The 16,396-nt window shown below is 37.9% G+C and overlaps 2 protein-coding genes across 2 annotated transcripts; one reads left to right on the forward strand and one right to left on the reverse strand.

The window, feature by feature from the left end:
- Nucleotides 1-897: 897 nt before the first annotated feature.
- On the reverse strand, nt 898-12,631 carry LOC113679851 (atos homolog protein A). Its single transcript, XM_027196824.2, has 14 exons — nt 12,408-12,631; nt 10,699-10,901; nt 9,750-9,892; nt 8,918-9,046; nt 7,875-8,448; nt 6,801-6,935; nt 6,417-6,478; nt 5,910-6,006; nt 5,673-5,717; nt 5,081-5,194; nt 4,545-4,619; nt 3,882-4,019; nt 3,431-3,465; nt 898-2,654 (listed from the first exon to the last, which is right to left on the reverse strand). Exons 1-14 carry the CDS (start codon nt 12,421-12,423, stop codon nt 2,495-2,497), a joined length of 1,926 nt encoding a protein of 641 aa, XP_027052625.2. The 5' UTR covers nt 12,424-12,631; the 3' UTR covers nt 898-2,494.
- Nucleotides 12,632-12,768: 137 nt separating this feature from the next.
- LOC149049436 (uncharacterized) lies at nt 12,769-14,438 on the forward strand. The gene is made up of 2 exons (XM_089194964.1): nt 12,769-12,949; nt 13,426-14,438. The coding sequence occupies exon 2, from the start codon at nt 13,448-13,450 to the stop codon at nt 13,775-13,777; it is 330 nt and encodes a 109-aa protein (XP_089051090.1). The 5' UTR covers nt 12,769-12,949; nt 13,426-13,447; the 3' UTR covers nt 13,778-14,438.
- The last annotated feature ends 1,958 nt before the right edge of the window (nt 14,439-16,396 follow it).

The raw sequence follows: 16,396 nt of genomic DNA on the forward strand, positions 1-16,396 counted from the left end.
TAACCAGCTTAACAGTCGATTCGCCACGACAACAAACTCGCCACCGGTGGTGATTTGACTTAAACGTTATGTGAAGCCTGTTGTATGAAACTTACATCAAATGGAAGCCAAGGTGTAGAAGTATTTTGCAGAAAGAGAAAAAGACTCAGAAGTAATGTGTAACCTCTTCATTATGGAACATTATCCGTTAAATGAAATGAAATGTGTTGATATCTCGAAGACTACGATCAGTTTGCGCAGGGCGAAATCAGTGATTTTCGCCTCGAATCTCATACCCTTAGATTTCGCTCCTCCGTGAGTGATGTATAACTTAGCTTCACATGTGAAACGCATCGTACACATCGCTTGAATAAGAAATACCGACTGCGTCTTGTGCGGGGATTGGGTAAGAGGAGTTGTATATGTAGAGATCGGTTATCGTTCACCGTTTACGCAATATCAGAATGCATTTTCTCCATAATGTTCTCCGTGCATTTCCAAGGTGCTAACAAGGAGAACTTGTTTAAGAATCAAAAGCTTCTTAGTTGGTGATCATTTCCGTCATTTTCGTCTGGTTTAGGGGTGACTAGAGCAATAAGATGCTAGTCAATTCCTATTGTCAAAAAGTTGAAAACTGTTGTAGATCCGAAAAGAGCAAACAAGAAAAAAATCACTTTAGGTGGTAACGTGAAGGCCAATCTATTGATACATCATTAATTATTTAATAGTTAATGCACACTGATGAGTCAACGTCTCAACAAAGATCAGTAGTCCCATCAGTACTTTCAACCACAAAGATACTTGAAAATAGTTGTGAACACAACACTCATCAAAGAATTTAGTTTTACACTGAAAAACATTTCAAAGACTGATGATTTAGTTCTAAAACTATATCACGGACAAGGAATTCTTAAATAGTTTAATATGTAATGCAATTTTATTTCATTCCCTCAACAGAATTAACCAACACAATTTTCCTCTATCTCAAGGTATGCGGCCATTACGTTCATATTTTTCTTAATTCCAAAATTAGCTCCTGCTATTGTGAAGGACTTAAAATCCTTCTTAAATAAATTTATATTTTACTTGTTTTAAAACGTAGCGCTGTTATATACAAATACCAAAAATAAAATAAAAACCAATAATTCGAAGAGTTATATGTATGTGATAGAAAAAAATTGGAATGACCTAACTGGTTTGGAAGCAACAAAAAAATTGGTATCAAAAATAATAAATAGTATATCATTTAATTTCATATGGAAAAGCTTGTTATAATCCAGTGTTGGATAACTATGAAAAAAATACATGTTTTTGAGTCCAGTTTCACGAGGTGAAATATGACATGTTTGCACGAGGATAAAACGCCATGAAACCTATAGCAAACCCGATGTAATCAAATCATCCAATCAGAGCAAAAGATAAATACCACTTTAGCCAACCAGAACTCAAAGTAAGTTCGTAGTCTCAAGCGCGGAATAACACGAGCGACAAGACGCAGTTGTTTTAAATCACCTCACTCTGGTCAAGAAAGAGGTACGATTTTTCTGGATCATTAAGGGAGACCAGCAAGGCAAAATCTTGTAAACTGCTCTGACTGAAACAAATTCTTTCTTTTAGTATTTTCTGGATACATACGCTTTTTACCTCACCGGTAAGGAAGAAGTCAGCGAAATAAAAGGGAGAATTGAGGAGCATGTCCAAACGCATCCCATCCTTCCTATATATTTTGGATTAGAGTAAATTGAAATACCTACATTGAAATATACATGACTTAGCACTAACTTTCCTTTCTATATCTTGCCAATAAATATCTCAATTTTGCCTAAAATATTTAACATTTTCACAGAAAAGCTTCAAAATCCAGAGAAAGAGACGAGCATAAATTTTTCAGTACTCACAGGGAAAACGACAGCCCATTTATACTCTCCATCCTCTCAGTTTGTTTGTCATTTGTTACAGCCTCTGGTCAAACTATTGTTTGATTACTTGAGCACCTATATTCCAAATAGTGTGTGGATTGTTCACAGTAGCACAACCAACCCCTAATACTTTTGAAATAATATCAGGAGCCAATCATTATTTATCGCCCGGGGAGGGGTCAGAGGATTTTAGCCGTGTCACGAAAAAATTGACGAGATTTCATTACCGCCCCACCCCTGTAAGGCTCTGTGATGTTCTTATGGTCTCCAGTCAATTTCTAAGGTCCACCCTTTATACTCTGTTGGCGACGACTGATCCCCCCTCTCTCCCCCCTGAAAACTATGTGCCCCCTCCCCCCTCAGGCAATAAATGATGACTGGATCCTAAACTATTCCATTAACTGTAAATTCTATGCACATTTTATCGATAATATGCTCGAAAATAAGAAAGAAAAACAAACTGATTAGAATCTCTTGTGATTGGTTACCATGACTACAGCAACATTTCAGAAAGTAATTGCTACAAATTTTTAACAAATATAAATCATTATTAATTTTTTATATTTATAATAAATTAAGCAAGCTAGAACTACTCTTCATACTAATTTATGATTGTATTGTGTGTAACGAGGTTCTGTTGGTCCATCGGTCACTGTACAAAATTTCACCCCACTAGGGAGGTCAGGGGGTTGACGTGCAAATATTACTCTGATGTCTGTATGAAGATACAATCTGCCAGATTTGGAGCTTACAAATCTGAAATAAATAAAAAAGAGCTCTCTTTTTAATACATAATGTTGTGCTACTTTTAACAAGGGATTATAGTTGTCTTGTTCGAACAAAGTTAACAAAAAATATGGAAAAAGTGAAAAGACCAAAGTAACAGTCCAGGTTTAAGTTTCATGTAATAAGCTAAATTACATGTGCCACTTTATGATTGCTTCTTACTTATGACCTATTGGGGGACAGACCCATACATAACATCTCCATCATTCTTTGCTCCTTTCTCGAATAAAACAAACAGACTCCATGTTGCCATGGGTCTGTGCAGTAATAAATCACAGAAGATCTAAAGTGTGGTAAGAAAATCAGTGAAACTTAAGGCTGTGCCTCATGTACCACTTTCTTGTTCTTACCACATTTTGACATCATCTGTGATCCATTACTTAACACAGATGCACGACCACCTGGGATCTATTTGGTAAGTTATTTACTTGGTTAGGACACTCTACAGGGATTGTTAAATGAGGACTTGTCAGAAGGCAAATTGTGCACAGTTTGGTACAACCATAAAATCTTATCTGAGGGGAGTGCCAAAAGCAAGAATATATTTTTTTAGAAGTCACATCATGATACAGAAACCTACCTAAACCATGCTATTCTGGGTGAAATAGAAACCAACAATTTACCTAGTACTACATGTTAAGTAATGTTAAACTCTATCTCCTGTAACATCCCTTATTTATACTTTGTATCTGTCCTAGAATCTGAAGGTCTCTCATGCCACATTGTAACAAAAAAAGAAAACTAACCTCAAGTGTATGAGATAGTGTAAGGAATTACAACCCTGTAACAATGGTAACAATACAAAAAATATCAACTCAACATCAGCTTATTCTGCACTCCTTCACCTAAAGCTACAATGAAATAATTACAAATAAGCTAACACTCAGTGTCTCAGGTTCAAAAATACTCCAAAAATGCATCAGTCACATTTAGATCTATCCATTGTCACTTTTGAATAGCGATTGCCACTTCAGAGTGGGTATTGCAACTCCAAAGTAGAGAATCAAAAAAGTAGGGAGAAGAGTCACTTCAAGGGTGTGAATCTCTATTTAAAAGAAGTGTAGAGACAAAAAGGCAAATTATTAGTTCAAAGTGGTGATTGCCACTTCAAAAAGTGCCAGTTACAAGCACATGACCATCCCCTCCCAACCCCTCCTTGCAATGTACGTACCACTACAGAGCAAAGGCTGTACATACCTCAGTTGATTGACAAGTGTGTCTCCACACAGAAAACGTTCTCTGACGCAGAAATGTTTGAGATCTGGGAGGCATATCACTGAAGTCAAAGAGTACTACAAACATTTTCACCACAGTCTTGTTTGGGTTGAACAGAGTCTGAAGTCAAATCAAACAAGAATTAATAAGTCACCATCACTCATCCCAAGAAACAGAGAAAACTGCTGCCCTAAAATGCCATGTCATTTCCTTGGAGGTTTTATTCCTTTCAAAGCAGAGCAACAGAAGGGCATTGCAACCAAAATTTTCCTATATGTTGCTTCGATAATTTCAAAACTTCAAAACACCTTTTCTGTATGCATTACAGTACTAAGGCAACATGAAAGCCTTATAAGATCACCTTCAATATTAGTTTTATGCTCTTGAAAATATAAGATCAGTTTCTGAATCAGTGGCCCCTGAATTTCTTTATTTATTATAAGCTTCCTGCAATCATCATATCAAAGTTTCAACAGGAAAACTCAATTGCACAGTCAGTTAATTGTAGATGTTTAAGCGAACAAGCATCTGAACAATCAACTAACAGATCCAACATAGCAAGATATATTAATTCATTCACATCAACATGTAAATTCCAGAGACTACAATTGTAAGAAATTGTTATTGTCAAACGTTTTGTCTTACCAGCTGTACAGTTCCCTTGTTGGGTATGTGATAACCTTTGTGGCTAATACTTGGATCACTTAAACTTATGTACCCCTGCAATACAAAAACAAACTGCATCCAATTCTCGCTCTTTGTCATAAGCAGGTAAGAATATAGTTACCTTTTAAACAAATTTTGCACATGTAAAATTGTCATTTTATTTGTGAGGTGCTGTATCTAATTTTTCTGTGAAATTAATTTCATAAAATTTTACAGAACTGTTCCCCTAAACTAAACTAATTTAGCATCTACCAGTTAAAACCAAAAACATGTTCTGACCATTTCTCTAGTACATGCAATCAAATGGCTCTCACAACTTTCTTAAAAAAAAGAAAAACAAGATGATCATTTTTTGTCAAGGTTTTCTCATCAAAGTGGATCCTGTTCTAGTTACTGTCCAATGTAATGATATTTTTTGCACAACTGTAAGTCTGTGAATTCTTTTTTTGGGAAAAAGCTTGAAAATCAAGTCCAGCAATGAAGCATAGCAGAACTAGATTGGTGCAAATACTCACCAAATAAGGAGAAGGAGCATTGTCATCAGAAAGGCTAAAGAAAGAAGCTTTCACAGGCAGCTTGACATGAGCAGGACAGAAACTTCCACTGGCACCTAACTCTGCGGTAAAACCCTGCAGTAATACATGTACAAGAAAAAAATCAGGTCAGATTTCCTCAGTCTGTGAGTCAACTGCAATGTACTGTATGACAGTTTTCCTAGTTGTAGTAAGTTTAACTACTATACTCTCTATAAAAAGTATGTTAAATTCAAAAGGAAAGTCACACAGCTATTACCAAAATACAAAACAAGATGTAAATAGTACTGGCTTGAGTATAGGATTTGTTCAGCCTATTAACACAGTTGTTTTATATCCTGGCTAAGTTCAGGCTAAAGGCAGGATAACACAAACCAAAGCTTGTACGCATTCAAGCAAATCAAGGCTAAGAGTTATCTTGAGTCCTTACTTGTAAAATGTGCTTTGAATGAGTCTTCCTCAAATAGTTATAATTATAATAATATCAACTACTGGTAGTGATGAATGAAATATTAATTCTGTAACAGACCATAATCTTAAGGAACATTTCACATTATGTCCAAGAGAAAATTACCTCAACGGTTCCCAGTGGCTCCATTCTACCATTCAACACAGATTCCTACATAAAAAAAGTGTAGTTTTGATAGCCATTGATTTTCAATTTTGTATCTGATTAGTTTTCTAGAAAATATCAGTATTTTATTATTACATTTTATTGATGTTCAAATACGTTATTCAACCAGTTATTTTTTAACATGATACTTACAAACTATGGCACAAAATTATTATTAATTTTAAGATGATTGCTTACCTCAAAGTTTCCCAAGAGACTCTGGGTTGTGGAAGCAGGTGCACTTTTGCTAAGTATGGATGTTAGGTCTTTTGAACTTGAGTTGTTTGAAAATCCACTAAACAGAACAGAATGATCATGCACATGTCAAAAATGCATGAAAATTGATGATTCCCTTTTCCTCGTTATCACAGTAAATAGTTACCATTTGGACATGCGACACATGACAAATGAATGCAAGTGACAAGTCAGAGTACATACCAGAGGTGTATGGGACAAACCTTTCCCCTGTGGGGTGTGAATGGGTGTAGATGGTGTGCACGATCAGGAATTGTCACAGCAAACTCACTTAGAGAATTTTGCAGCTCATTGTTCTCTCAAAATTAATCTTTAACAACAACTTCTAGTTATGAATGAGTCATTCCATGCATTGCTGACCTTTTTTAGTACATACAATCATGCACTATATCATTTTGTATCACCATACTACATATTTGCAGGCAATCTTTTTATCTATCAATCACTTACTTGACTTGTTCTCTACAGTCATCCTCAATGTCCAAATCTGTAGCCGATCGACGCAGAGGAGCCTGATGAAAAACAAGCATTAGTCAAACTATGCAACAATCTGCAAGAAAATTTTCGTAATTAGTGACCCTACTCCTTTTTTGCTTGTCCCAGGAATTTGGTGCACTATAAAACAATTCCTAGTTAAAACATTAATGTTGTTCATATCCTTGAACAATTCATATGACTGCAAGGAAAGAATAATGAATACAGTCACATACAACATTCTCAGTCAATACTACCTAACCACAAGTCAAGTAATTTCAATCAGTAATTGCTAACTGAGATAATGCATGAATCAAGAATTATGTTCCCAGTCTGTTACAACAGACATGCCATACTCACTGGACTTGAGGATACCGGAAGACCAGTTCTTGAATTGAAGATGGGAAGAGTACCAGCCCCAACACGCTGAGTCTTAAGTGCTTGGATGACTCCTTTGGGAATATGGATACTTGAAGAGATCTGAGTATCACAACTCTGTTAAAATTTAAGTCCTTTAGTCAGGCAAAGTGCAAGCCACCTCAATTCCAAAAAACTTCACATCTACTCAATCAGTTTCACTAAACAGACAAAGCCTCATAAACAACAGTTTTGCCCCATAACATAACAACTGTTAAAGTGTAGTTAAGGGTGCATGTAAATCTTAAAATCAATTAAAGCAAACAAATACCAACATGTTTTACGGACCCTTAGGAAAGAGCCACACTCCTAGCTTGAAATAGACCACTCGTTTACTTCTTTAGTTTTAGCCAATTTTAGGTATGGTCTCCCTGTTTATAAAGCATCTGAGTCTGACTTGAGCAATATACAGATGTTATAAATTCTGTTCCATTCCTTACCCTTACCAGTTACTTCTATTTTAAGCATAAGTAAGCAAAATCCCTAGAGGACTAACCCCTCAGCATGTATGACTGTTTTGAGAAATGACTAAAGGGGGAGAGTTTCCAACAAAACTGTGGTGCTGCATCAGTGGGAGAGTAAAACGGGGTAAATTTAGTATCATCAACTGAGTTCATAATGTAAATTGGCCACCATAAAGAGTTTCAAAGCTGATGTTTCAAGTGTTAGCCCTTCATCATTTGCTCTGATGAAGTCAGCTTTGAAACTCTTAACAGTGGCCAATTTACATGATCAACTCAGCTGATAATACTAAATTGCCCTGTTTATAGAAAGATGGTCAGAAAAAAGGACAAAAGGGCACAAGACAATCTTGAAAGGTCATCTGGCTATCAGGTAATCAATGAATTTTAATGAGTCAAATAAATAAATATTAACTCAATTCATGTATTAGAATAAACTAAGGTTTTGGGAACTTGCAAAGGCACATTTTGCTGTCATGTGTTGCTTTAAATAGCCCCTATCTTCTCCAACTTTTGGTAACTGGCTTTGAAAACTTGGGATGCTACAAACACTTACCTTTTTTGTTTCTATGTTGTGAGTGGGTTTGTGTATTTTATTTAAGTCATATTGTTTTGTTTGTGCCTGTAGAGACATTCCTGGTGTTCCTTCACTAAGACTTCTAATATTCAAAAAGCGCTTTTTCAAGCTTTCCTGTGACATCTTTGGGGAAATCAATACTTTCTGGTCAGAGTTTCTTTCTATCTGATCATCAAAAGTTCTGCTGGTTGAGGGATTTGTGACGTCCAAACGGTTTTGTTTATTTGTACGATTATGTCCATTTAATGTCTGTGAATGGTTATTAGTTTCAAGCTCTTTCATGCATGATTTCTTCTTCAAGGGAGAAGTGAACAAGTCATCACTTAAGTCTGAGCCCTGCAGTCCATTTTTGTGCACTTTATGACCAGCACTGAGTTGATCGATCTTTGATGCCAGGATTTCATCCGTAAAATTAAATATGTCACATCTTGGTAGTGAATGAACACTGACTTGCAATGCTCTGTTGCTATGGAGATTTGCCAAAGGAAACACATGCAGATCAGGATGTTTAAGAAAGCTAGTTAATGAGGATTCCTCTCCAGTTTCAGATATTCTGTAGATAGCAAAAAAACACTTTGATGTATGCACAATTAAGTTGACTTAAATTTCTTTGTTGTTTAGTGGCTGGACACCTGTTTGAGATTTCACCCTCATAACAAAGGAGTTTGCGCCATGTGATAAAAACAGAGTTTTCATTGAGAAATGTACTAGTATATGTGCCCCTCCACTGGAAAACATGCACTAAGATGAATGCATGGTAACCACAAAATGACACACTGAACGATGGGCAGTGAGTGAAATGACACAGCTGCTTCTGAGTGCTGTGTCCAATGGAACAACTAATAAAAATATTTCTTTTGTATATATGGCATGATAAAAACAAAGGTGCATGTCAAGAGGAACAGTATCAAGTTTGTTGGGTAAAGTGGCTTTCTCATGGCGTTATTTGGGATGATGAAACTATTTAGGAAAAAAGTTTTAATCTTGTAGTAGATTAAACATTTGATTTAAGTTTCACCAACCTGTAAATGATTTTAGAAGGAAGGGAGCCTTTACTTCTGCTTAACCAGGCACTCAGCTGTGAGAAATGAATGTGTGACCTTATAGCCTGCATGAGCATGCTACCACTACGGCCATGAACAACATCTGACCTGTTATAAAAAAATGAATGACTAATTACTTTTTTTGCCTTCCCATGCTCAATTGAATAACATCACTCAGTATTGAGTGACCACATTCAAAATTCACCAACCTTCTTATACTAGGCAAAAAACAAACACTTTGAAAACTACTGATCCTTGCAGTATGTAGCTGGTTTGTGTGATATCAATTTGCTAAACAGACTAATTCACCAATCTGTATCAGAGAGGTAGAGCACCATACTTTGAAATCTGAAGGTGTTAGGATTGCAATTCTCAAGGGGACTGAAAATTTTTTTTGGCGCATGTTCAAGACAAGTGGATAAAATGTTTACTATGTCTGAAGACAAAGCCCAAAGCCTTATATCTTCATCTACTTGTGAAAGAAAACACCCCAGAGGTGAAAGAGTTAACATGATCATAATTATGTAACTTTTAATTGAGTAACAAATAAAGAACTAATAATAAGGAGATTTATATTGTGTTATTAAAAATAACAACAATCGATCATTGATTTTATCAGTGCACAGGTAGTTTAGAGAAGAGAATTTGTCTTTCCTTAATTGATAGTTTCATTTGCTTTGAATCCAAAACTTTTTCCCCTCTTTTCTTTTTAACTACATGCCATAGTACACAGATGCTTCTACATGTAGGTTAATTAATGCTTCTAAAGTTACATAATTAAACATCACATTACGACCAGCAAGCTACTTACTCATTCACTACTTCCACTGTCCATCTTTCCAGTAAAATCAAACTATTCTGAGAAGGTTCTTCTATCAAAACACTTATCACCAGAGGAAAGCTGTTCTCCCATAAATCATTCATCTTTTCTTTTCTTTCAGATACTTTCTGGCACTGCCCCAAAAATCAAAGACAGGAAAGAGTTTGCCATTAGATTTAATTTTTAATTTATTGTAAAACTGATATTGCTACAAATGATCAAGAGAAAACAGAGTGCAGCTCACTTAATCTTAGTGAACATCTTAACACAGCCACTAGGTGCAGTTAGACCCCTCCTTTTTGATATCTTTATTCGCAGACACTTCCAGTAATGAACATGAAATCTACACATAACACAGTCAACTCTCTCAGCCAACCATATTTAGAGCAGGAAAAAGAGGTCCCTTTGAGGATATCGTAGCTTTAGGAGAAAATCAATATTAAAAGACAAAAAACAGATCAAATCCACCAATTATCTATTATTTCACTATTAACTGTACAAGTATACAGTTTCTCTGAGTAAAACATGCATTAGTCATTGTTGGCTTTTGCAACATGCACCTTTTCACTTCAAAATGTGTTACTGCTGAAAATACTTGAAAGCTGGTCACCTCAGAAGACTTTCGACAAAATTGCTAAATGATAGAGACAATATACATCCTTACAGTGATTGCTTTTAAAGGTCAAACAGGTCAAGTAAAAGCAGGAGTTTTTGAAACAGTACTAGACTGAGAAACAAAATGAATGTTTACAATAAGGATGCTTGAAGGATTAACTGTTGCTTAAAAGACTGGTCAATGAAGAGAGAGTCAACTGCAATTATTTAATCTTCTCTCATCCAACATGCACCTGTATTTAAAGGATGCCTCCGTTTAGGGGACACTTTTTGTGGTACTGAGGCTGTACTTTCAATAAAAGCCCCACTACAATGGTTGACTTACACTATAGTTTCCTTTCTGGTCACAGACATGAGGCACAACATTGAAAAAGGACAAACAATGAGGTCCTTCCACTCTGCCTTTCTCTGAACACTGTGGTGTACGCCCCTCCAGTATAAGCATGCCAATGTGCACAAAGAACTCTCTTGCCTGCATCTCACACTCCATTTCCTCAGCAGAAATCTCACTTTCTGCTCCTGTGAGAACTTGACATTAAACAAATTTGGAAAAAACTTTAGATGAGTATTTTCTCTTAATAACATTATATCCCAATTGAACCTTCTAATAAACCTTTGCCCTAAAAAAGGGCTAATGCTCCAACTGGCAGTATACCAAATTTAAGTTTGTCAATGTCCTATAACTAATTAACAGTTAACAGGTTTTTTATTTTCCTTTTGATACAGGCTTCTCACAGCTACAAATTATTAAGTCAAGTATACAGCAATAATAGAACTAAGATCATACCTCCATTAGACCTTGCCATGTTATGTAACTTAACAAAATAAACAAAATCAAAAGCCTTTGTATATTTGAACCTAGGTTCAAATGCAGTGAACCATTTATTAAAAACACTAATAAATTTGACCTTTGTACCAAAACAATGATCATGCTTTAACTAAACATCTCAGAGGACTACCTCTCTATATTCTTACAAAATGAAAACAATAAAAAAATTAAAAAAACATATTATGAAGAAATGTGAAAGAATCCAAGACCAGAAGGGTACTTTCTATTCCTTCCCATGAGGTCATAGTCTATCAATACCCAATTCATGATGCAAGAGAGAAATTTTGTACTTTCATGCCCTGAAAACATTTCCAGAAAAGCTCGTTGATGTGTCCTGTGCTAAGACTCAAGTTTAATGTTTCAATAGAGGGTGCATTCTAAAAGATGAAGATCAGATATCCTAAAAATGGCTTTAATCTTGGGCCCTAAAATGTTGATAGGTACATTTCTAAGATGGAGAACAACTAGAGTGCAAATTTCTCTTTGTGTCACATTTCATTTTAAATTGCCCAATCGTGATTCAAACTTTTTATTGTTGTTACCACATGCAAGTTCCTTTGGCTACGATAGATGAATACTGTGTTCCTTTTGTTAAAAAAAAAAAAAAAACAAACAAAAAAACCAATAATAATAACAAGTCGTTCTGGACAAGGTTCTTAAGACAACCGAAACATGAAAGCTTTATTTATTGCACAGCCCTCAAAAACCTTACGCTGAGGTTTATACCAGACAACAATCATGCATTTTATATGACGAAGAATATTTCAGTTACAAAGGATAGCATGTATTGCTAGATTTACATAACAAAGTTCACACTGTATATTCCAGTGAAGTGTGCAACACAGGAAATTTACTAGTAACTCTTTCTATGTGATGGACGATTCAGATTACAGCTCCATATAATGGTTATTGTAAAGAACTGTCCTACTGATAGCGAACATAACTTCGTGAAGTAATGAACAACTTCGGCTTTGTTGAAAAATCATCAGAGGCTCAACTAAACGAAAGATTAGTTTTCACTGAAGGTCGAGGCGAATCGTGCCAACCAATTAAGTACTACTCGAACTTAATTCATAAACAGAGCTATTTCAAACGAGAATTCTAATTTAAAATTTATCAAAACAGCAAATCTCGACCGCACAACTTTCATTTAAAAACACGTCAGCAATTTGCTTTAAAATATAGGAATACCTTCACAAACTTACCTTCACTTGGCTTCATAATTTTTCTTCTCGCAAAGTTAACTAAAGTAAGGTAATCATCCTTGTAATCTTACGGGCGAAAGTACGGCTAAATACACTCTTACTTATTTATACTAGCGAAGGAAATGACATAAATTGCGGAATCGGCGACAAGAGAAAAAACTTTTCTGTTTTGCGCTCGAATATCATAGAGCCAGACAACTGATTCTAGAGGAGTTATGAAATCTGATTGGTTCGCGTCACTGAGTAGATTCTGTCATCAATAACGAGTTCACGTGCCGGAAGTGAAGTTTGAAAGGCTGCTAAAAATAGCTACACGTGCAATCCCTGAGGTCTTGCCTTGTTGCCCGACAAAATAAATAACAAAAACAAATATCTCATTTTACATCTGTCACGACGATTGCCTTGAAAGATATGAGATTCACGAAAACATCAACAGCAAGATCGGTGAATAAATTTCCAAAGAGTGATTGCGTTACCACAGTATTCAGTCCGGATATCCTCTACTTCATTTCAGTTTAAGGCTCTGAACTTATGCAGTACAGGTATAAGGGTAATTCTATGAGAGCTGAAATTTTAACCGTTGACCCTTCGTCGCCGAAACGTCAGCTTAAGGAACTATTTACGGTGACCAATTCTCTTGTGTCACCCCCACCAACGTAGGCCTGCAGTTTGTTTAGAGACTTGTCCTTGTTCTAATAGCGTTGCTTAGCTACAGTCGCGTTGAAGTAAGGGCCTCTCTTCGGCTTATACTCGTCACGAGTATCTTTGAGTTACCGAGTACTCGGTCAAATGCAAGTCACGTTAATTTCACAACAATCTTCTTAACTTTCCTTCCTTCAATTAATCTATAGCCGTGTTTACATATACCTTGGGTTTGGGGCCTTACGGAGGGTAAATGGCTTGGGTTTGGTTAAGCTCAGGTTTCATGTTGCCCTTGGGGATGCGGTTACAGAGTGAAAGACTCCCTTCAGGGGTAATCTCTCATATACCGGGTTCTGAAATAACTAATAATTAACAGATAGGTGTAGCAGGAGAGTAAAATGAGTGGGTACAGAGGATCAGTGAACAGAGGGCACAAAGAATTAGTAGTACAGTGGAAATATAGGAACGGAGGGTCAGTGAACAGAGGACTATGGGGTACAGAGGACCAGAGGAACAGTGAGACCAGAGGAACAGTGGGCACAGAGGACCAGTGGGTACAGAGGGGCAGAGGAACAGTGGGAACAGAGGAACAGTGGGCACAGAGGACCAGAGGAACAGTGGGTACAGAGGAACTTTTTAACAAATTCCTAGACAAGCACCCACAGAAGGCTCGACTCTGCCAGGAACACCATATTGATCCAGAGGATGATAATATTGATTTGGCCTAGGTGCCAGAACACAAAGCTTTTGTCTATTGTAAAACTGCTTTGCCATTCTCTACATGTAGTTTAGGATCTGAGAATTTGGTGGCCAATCAAACTCAGTCCCTTAGTTGATAATTTGTGTGAATTTTGAATGCTTTGGTGTTATGGGCATTCATATTACTCCCACGAGGAGTGAAAGGGTCAAATCATAAGGTTATGGAATACCTACTAGGAAGATTTTTCTGTGAGAGGGAACATTTATTACCCTCTGCTACCTTAGACAAAAATTTTCACTGAGAACTTATAGGCTCCTGTTGTAACTTTGAATTCTCTTAGGGAAATCCTGGCTACAGATTGCAATGGCACATACAAACAATAGAGATGAGTGTCATAAAGTGATCATTCTATAAGAAGTTACCAGCTGATATATAACAATTCTAAAGTGTGTCAATTTGAAATATTCAAGGAGAAAAGTATGATTTAAGTTCTGGTTAGGGATTTTGTCATAAAAACGAGAAAGCTTTTAATTATTATATAATTTGGTTAGTAATAAGGAATAGCTTTGTTTGTGGTCAAATAAATTGTCTGTTAAGTGGAAAAGGTATAGCTAAGTTGCTTTGACTGGAACAAGGTGGAAGTTTGTAGCATCCTTATTGATTATATAATAAAACATATTCTACAACAAGTCTGAAAAAACTTCAACACTTAAACTTTAGGGGAATATGATGTGGTAACTAGAAAAGCTTAATATTTTTCACATTTTGCATAGGGAAAAAATTTTGCCCTACACCTAAACTCAGCTTTTTAGACTTGTGACTGAAAGGAAAAAAACATTAAATAATATTCTGATAGTACAGAAACACAAGGTTCAGAGTTGAAAAATGATTCGCTACCTTATATGAATAACTTTAAATGCAGCCATAGGATTTCAACAATTTTGGGTGTCTTCTGGCACTGTCCCAACTGGTGCCTTTATGTCTTCTGTTCCCACTTTTTCTCTGGTCCTCTGTACCCACTGGTCCTCTGATCCCACTGTTCCTCTGATCCTACTGTTCCTCTGGTCCTCTGTACCCACTAGTCCTCTGTACCCACTGGTCTTCTGTTCCAACTGTTCTTCTGGTCCTCTGTACCCACTGGTCCTCTGTTCCCACTGTTCCCCTGGTCCTCTGTTCCCACTGGTCCTCTGTTCCTACCGTTCCTCTGGTCCTCTGTTCCCACTGTTCCTCTGATCCTCTGTACCCTCTGGTCCTCTGTACCCACTGGTCCTCTGTTCCCACTGTTCCTCTGGTCCTCTGGTCCTCTGTACTTACTGGTCCTCTGGTTCTCTGTTCCCACTGTTCCTCTGGTCCTCTATAACCACTGGTCCTCTGGTCCTCTGTACCCACTGGTCCTCTGGTCCTCTGGTCCTCTGTTCCCACTGTTCCTCTGGTCCTCTGTACCCACTGGTCCTCTGGTCCTCTGTACCCACTGGTCCTCTGATCCTCTGAGCCCACTGTTCCTCTGGTCCTCTGGGCCCACTGTTTCTCTGGTCCTCTGTACCCACTGGTTCTCTGTACCCCCTGGTCCTCTGGTCCTCTGTTCCAACTGTTCTTCTGGTCCTCTGTACCCACTGGTCCTCTGTACCCACTGGTCCTCTGTTCCCATTGTTCCCCTGGCCCTCTGTTCCCACTGGTCCTCTGTTCCCACTGTTCCTCTGATCCTCTGTACCCTCTGGTCCTCTGTACCCACTGGTCCTCTGTTCCCATTGTTCCCCTGGCCCTCTGTTCCCACTGGTCCTCTGTTCCTACAGTTCCTCTGGTCCTCTGTTCCCACTGTTCCTCTGATCCTCTGTACCCTCTGGTCCTCTGTACCCACTGGTCCTCTGTTCCCACTGTTCCTCTGGTCTTCTGGTCCTCTGTACTTACTGGTTCTGGTTCTCTGTTCCCACTGTTCTTCTGGTCCTCTATAACCACTGGTCCTCTGGTCCTCTGTACCCACTGGTCCTCTGGTCCTCTGTTCCCACTGTTCCTCTGGTCCTCTTTACCCACTGGTCCTCTGGTCCTCTGTACTCACTGGTCCTCTGATCCTCTGGGCCCACTGTTCCTCTGGTCCTCTGGGCCCACTGTTTCTCTGGTCCTCTGTACCCACTGGTCCTCTGTTCTTACTGTTCCTCTGGTCCTCTGTTCCCACTGGTCCTCTCTACAACCAGTCCTCTCACCCACTGTTCTTCAGGTCCACTGTGCCCACTGGTCCTCTCACCCACTGGTCTTCTGTGCCCTCTGGTCCTCTGTACCTTCTGGTCCTCTGGACCCACTGTTCCTCTGTTCCCACCGGTCTTCTGTTCCCACTGTTCCTCTGGTCCTCTGTACCCACTGGTCCTCTGTTCCCACTGGTCCTCTGTTCCCACTGTTTCTCTGGTCCTCTGTGCCTACTGTTCCACTGGTCCTCTATTCCCACTATTCCTCTGTTCCCACTGTTCCTCTGTACTCACTGTTCCGCTGTGCACTCTGTTCACTGACCCTCTGTACCCACTCACTTTACCATTCTGCTATATCTATCAGTTAATTATTAGTTATTTCAGAACCCGCTATATGAGAGACTACCCCTTTTCAGGGTCAAATATAATTAGATATGAGTTCACTGACCTGACAAATTGGCAGGAAA

This window comes from Pocillopora damicornis, chromosome 2 (assembly GCF_964200805.1).
Source record: "Pocillopora damicornis chromosome 2, jaPocDami1.2, whole genome shotgun sequence".
NCBI lineage: Eukaryota > Metazoa > Cnidaria > Anthozoa > Scleractinia > Pocilloporidae > Pocillopora > Pocillopora damicornis.